This window comes from Grammomys surdaster, unplaced genomic scaffold (genome assembly GCF_004785775.1).
Source record: "Grammomys surdaster isolate TR1022 unplaced genomic scaffold, NIH_TR_1.0 98, whole genome shotgun sequence".
Lineage (NCBI taxonomy): Eukaryota > Metazoa > Chordata > Mammalia > Rodentia > Muridae > Grammomys > Grammomys surdaster.
In genome coordinates, this window is record NW_021604577.1 from 5,020,881 (window position 1) to 5,026,906 (window position 6,026).

General features: G+C 42.2%; 1 protein-coding gene across 3 annotated transcripts in view; it reads right to left on the bottom strand.

Moving 5' to 3' along the window:
* The window catches only part of Togaram1 (TOG array regulator of axonemal microtubules 1), a 61,870-nt gene extending 55,873 nt beyond the window's left edge, over positions 1–5,997 (bottom strand). For 2 of the 3 annotated variants that reach the window (XM_028782443.1, XM_028782435.1), the window contains exon 1: positions 3,713–5,997. In XM_028782443.1, coding sequence (XP_028638276.1) covers positions 3,713–5,764 — 2,052 coding nt within the window. In that variant the 5' untranslated portion in view covers positions 5,765–5,997. The remainder of the gene's footprint in view (positions 1–3,712) is intronic. The other variant, XM_028782450.1, reaches the window with a different exon arrangement.
* Positions 5,998–6,026: the final 29 nt, after the last annotated feature.

Consider the following 6,026-nt stretch of genomic DNA (forward strand, 5'->3'; position numbering starts at 1 on the left):
TCATCAATGGTGTGCTGGGAGCTCTGGAGCAGGCTGGTTAAGTGTTAAGAAATCACAAACCACCTGTACTTTTTATTTAGTGTAGCTATCACCCTAAAGTTGCTCTAAAAACAAATAATAATATGCAATACACTTTTTTAAAGCTGCACATTTTCAAATGTGTATATATTTAGTCCATGCCCTCCTTTTAGAAAACTTACAGTGTATTTCTACAAGCATTTCTGGGAACATATTTACAACTTGATTTCTGCGATAAATTTCAGTTTCACCACAGACACTTTCATATATGAATTAGTCTACATGGGCATTTCAGAAACACACTTATTTTCTAATTCCTATTGCTATGGTCAGCACCAGAATCTTTTTATTATAATTTATAACAATAATAATAACAACAATAATAATAATTACTATTATTGTTTTGACACAGGGTTTCATTTAGCCCTGGTTGGCCTCCAACTCCCTGCACAGCCAAGGATGTCCTTTAACACCTCAATCGCCTTGCCTCCACCTCCCAAGTGCTAGGACGACAAGCCTGCGCCACCATGCTAAGCCAGAATGAGGCTTAATAAAGCCACCACACATCTTAGACTAGTGACAAGCAGGCTTAAGAACATTCCTTTAAAAAATTATTAATGTTTATAATATATAGCAGTACAAAAATCAAACAAAAAAGATGGAACTGGAGATACAGCTTAAAAGAGTGTCTTCCTGGTCCATTAAGGCCCTGGGTCCAATCCCAGCACAAGAACTATATAACTAAATACAACCCTTTTGAATGGGAGGAGTAAGAGAGCAATGGGAACACTTAGAAGTCAGTCCTACCTGCTTTTGTACTAGTGCAAAAGACTAACTGTGAAAATGCACTATACACACTGTAAATTCTTAACTTACAGTTTTTACCTTATGGCAAAGCAATATACATTCAGTAGAAACAGTACTTTGAATTTTGATCCTTCCTTTGCACTGCTGAGCAGCACCAACTCAGTCCCAAGGTTGTGAGCAGAAATAACATCTTCTCCACAATATACCAGGCTGATAAGCTATGATGCTCAATAGGCTAGCTTAATAAATGTGTTTTGATTGATAACATTTTCAAGATACAGTGAGATTACTGGAGCATAAATCTATCATAAGGAGCATCTGTATCTGCCCTGCCTAAACAACTCATTTATTCAAAATCCTCGTACATCGCTAAGTTTTTTGCGTTTATTTCATGTTTGTGGGCTGGAGGTGAGCCCAGGGGCGTGGGCGTGCTAGGCAACATTCTGGTACTGAGCTCCACCTTCGGCCCTTTAAAAGTCTAAATATCAAACTTTATGTGATAATTCAGAATACGACAGTAACTATGGAGCTAGACATAATGGGACACATCTTTAATCTCAGTGCTCAGGAGTGAAGCTCTGTAAGTTTGAGGTCAGCCCAGTCTATATAATGGATTTCAGTATAAGCAGAGATACTTTGGCCTTAATTTTTTGTGTTAGGTGCGATACACTGCATGATACTGGAAGTTAGGCTTTTGTTACAAAAGAGGGGTGACCAAATATAGAGTAATAGAAAATAGCAGAGAACTTGCACTGCCAATTCAAGATACTCATAAGAGCACATAAAAAAAAAAAAAAAAAAAACCTTTTTCTTCTGTCCACTGAAAGGGACAATCTGGAATGGCAAGAATTATCAATAAATGAGAACATACACTGAATTTGATTTTGAAATACTACTCTACTATACTGGTAATAATAGGATCCTGGGTGGGGAGTGGGAACAGATGATTCCAAGTGGAAACAAGAAAGATAGCAGGTAAGTCTTAGTATTATGTCTTAAGGAAAGACCCAAACACATGCCAAAGATCACAGGGAGCCAGCCATTGGTCAATGGGGCAATATGGGGCAATTTAGCATCAAAAATCCTAATTTGATAGCTAACATAAAATGAACTCAATGGTATATTTAGTAAGCTTTTGTCCCAAAATGTCTGAGAATGTGTGTGTGTGTGTGTGTGTGTGTGTGTGTGTATGTGTGTGTATAAAACCTTACAGGTTTTTACTTATATACTATGGTTTCTGGTTTTGTGTTTTTATCATATTTCTCAGTGTTTGAGTGTTTCTTGTGCTTTATCTTTGGCTATTTTGTTTGTTTGTTTTTTCCTGTTTGCTTCTTTTGTCCTATTCTGGTTTGTTGGGTTTTTTTGAGTTGTCTGTTGGTTTTCTAGTGGAGAAAGACTGGATTTGGGTGGGTGTGGAAGTGAAGAGGATCTTGGAGGATCTGGGGGAGGAGAAGCTGATGAGAATATATTATATGAAAAAAATCTATTTTCAATAAAAAGTAGAAATATAAATAAATTTTTAAAAAGCATAATTTGGGGTTGGAAAGAAACCTCAGCAGTTCAGAACTCTTGTGGCTCTTATAGAGGACAGTTTGGTTCTCAGCATTTACAGAGGCCCATCACAGAACCCTACAACTCCTCTAGCTCAATCAGAGCTGACATCCTCTTCTGGCCTCCACAGATGAACACACACACACACACACACACACACACACTCATACCTACAGACACATAGAAATAAATCTTAAAAAAAACACTTTTTAATAGCAAAAATTAAAGACAGACATAATGATTACATATAGAAAAGAATTATAGGTAATATAGAGAAAATTTTTTTTATCTTTAGTTACACATAATACTCCTTTATAATGGATATTGTCACTTAATCAATCGATAAACTGAGGCATCGATCAAGGTGGGGCAATCCTACTGTACTGTATCCATTACTGAGGTAATATATTTGCTAACTATTTTTAACCTGAGTCGACTCAAATAGAAACAATCATATAAACTCATGTGACATATTCTACAAAACAATTACCCCAGCCTTTCAGGGAAAAGGAGACCTACCCTGAAAAAACATACAAATCCCACAAACAAGTAGGGACATAATACTAAATAAAAAGACAATACTCATACCAACTATAATTGGATATGGGATGATAACAGTAAAATAAAAAACATGCAATGTTTGGGAACAGATGGAGAAAATTAAATAAAAGCTATATACAATGTAATTACTATTAGTATTCTGAAGCGTATAGACAGTCATAAAATAATTTAGAAGACGTATGTCAAAATATAAAGGAATGGAATCCAAAATGTGTGCAATTTCCTATCAAATAGTTCATAAAATATAGAGCAAAAATAGGGCAAGCCGTTAACTTGGAAATACAGATGAAGTATAAAGTACTAATGGCACTCTGAATTTACATGTAAATTTGTAAATTTTAGAATAAAAGCTTTCCAGGGATGGAATCTGAGTTCAAAGATCAGAACCCTGAAGGCTTTTTTGCCTTTTGTTTTTCTAGTGGAATTAGGTATTTCACAGCACCCTGTATTTCTATCTCAGCACTTAACATATTAATTGTTACTTTATAACCTTCTCCACAAACCACTTGGAAGTACAATTTAGTTCCTTACCTGGTATCTACTGGGTATTTAATGCTTGTTGTATGACTGAGGTGAGTTCCATATGATTAAAACAATAATCCATAACTGACACCCATTTATTGACAGCACAGCTCCCTGTACCTCAAATTGAATCAAGGAATCCATTAAATGGACTGTCATAACCCATACCATTATAAATATGTTTACAGCAGCACTTAATTCACAAACTTAATTGTGAATTCTTTCACTTTTAACTTAAGAATATTAAGCATACCTGCTCTGTATCTTTAATGTCCTTGGAATTGGAAGTTTGGTTTTCTCCCATGACTCCAGGCTGCTCATTTTCCCATGGTAATTTATTTTTCCCCTTTCCAGCACTTAAAACCCTTCGGGTACAGATGGTTGGACTGTAGGATCCATACAGTTGCATGCTGTCCCTGGTGTGGTCACCACAGTAGCAGTGTGCACTCTGAGTCCTGTTACCAGACATAAGCCAGTCTGTATCTGCTCCATGTGCCAAATGGCTTGACCTGCCCTGGGCAGAAGACGGCATGAGTATTGCATACTCCACAAACCCCTGTTCTGTTAGCCGTGGAAGAGTTTTTCTGGCCAATCGGGCCTGCACAGCATTCATCACTCCATCACCATTATCCTGCAATTCAACAGTATCTACAGCCTTAAAAAGAACATTGGTTTTACCTGAGCCCATTGATGATGCCAAAACAGCAAAGGCTTCTAGAGCTGCCTGCCTTACCCTGCGTTTGCTATCCACAAGAGCTGGAGCAAGATCAAAGGACAGTTTGGATAAGTCAAAATCCTCACTGGGGTAGGTCAGGAGGGAACAGATGCAAATGTTCACTACTTCCTCCCGTACTCTGGAATGCTTATGTTTAAGGTTTTCCAGGAGCAAAGAAAGAACCTGCTGAGGACCTACTTCTTTCATTAGCTTTAGAAAGATTTTCATGTATTCCTGCTTGATCACCAACTTGTTGTCTGCCAGCACTTTCACAGAAGCTGCTATAACTGGTCCCAAGAACTGTTGCACCTGCTCTCCCAGGCGAATGACCAGTAAATGGAGAACTTGAAGGGTGCCATGGACTACTTTGAAATTGGAATCGTCTAGCAAGTTATACAATAAGCTAATGAAACCAACAAGACTAGAATGAGGGGTAGAACTTGGGTTAAATTTCCCCAGCAACTGTTTTAGTTCTTCAACAGCCTGAGTCCTGTTTTTATAGTCTTCCTGATCCAACAATCTTGCATGCAGTTCCTGAGGGATAATCCCAAATTTAAGATTGCTACTGGAAAGATTCACTACACATGGGGCAGCATCTTCAGAAAACCCAGAGGCTTCTAGCTCCAAATAATAAGGAACCTGACTTCCATACTGGGACTCCAGGCGGCGATTGTAGTGCCTCCTCAGCGCAGAGGGCAAACGAGAGATGTAGGAGTGAAACCTCTCTTGACCAAGTCGCTCTCCAATTTGTTGAAGTGTCGAGAATGCTGTCTCAGATTCTTCTTCCATCTCCTGATCGCCAAGCTTTCGGGCGAGAGATATTATTACTTCGGTGAGATCCAAGCCCAGCAACAAATCCTCAGGTGTAAGCAAGATGGGGAGCAACAGCGCAGTGGAAGCTCTAAGCCGGGCATCTGGACTTTCCAGGCCTTGTATAAGAGTTCTCAGGACCTGCCCAGAACTACGCCTCAGACAAATGTGCAGGATCTGCAGCGCATCTTTCCGTAGGGCAGGGTTATCTTCTCGTAAGGAGACAACGAGTTGAGGCAAAAGCGCTAAACTAAAGGCCTCTTCCAGCTGACCCGCCTCGCCCTGACCCCGGAGAACGTCCGAGAGAAGCTGCAAGCAGAGCCTCTTCTCATCACTACCGCCTTCCACAAGTACTCGGCCCAGCGCCCGATATAAGGCTTCCTTGCGGCGGGGAAAGCCAAGCCGGCCGCCCCGCCGCGGCAAGGCAGCCTGCAAAGCCTGGAAAGCCTCGGAAGGATCTGGTGCGGCGCGCAGGAGTTGAAGAAGCCGAGTCTCCTCTTCATCTCCGCCCGACAGCCCACTTCCAGGACCGGACCAGCTAGTTGAAACAGCCTCCGCCGGTAACAGGAGGGTCGAGGCCAGAGGCGAGGGTGTCGCGGGGCAGGAGCCATGATCCCCGGCAGCCCCACGGCAGTAGTAGTTTTTCTCGCCTCTCATCGTGCCCCCAGATCGACGACCATCAGTCCCTGGGGCAGAAGGACGACAGCGCCTCAGGAGGCGATAGGAACCAGGGGTTGCAAGAGGCGGCAGCGGGAGCGGCTCCGAAGGCGCGGCCGCCATGGAGGGTGGTCAGGTAGCGAGAGCTGGACGGAAACATTGCCGAGGGGAGGGCTGGATGAAGCCCAGCCTTCCAGCTCCTCTCCAAGCCCTGAGCTGCGGAGGAAGAGAAGGAACGGCTCCGGCCAGCTGCCAGGCTGCTCCGGCCTTCAACTCCCGGAGCCAGCCTCCGGCAAAATGGCCCCCGCTGAGCCTGGGACCCCACAGCCACCACCCGGCGTAACCAGGGCCACCACGTGACCAAACCGAGCGCTTCCATGGTGAT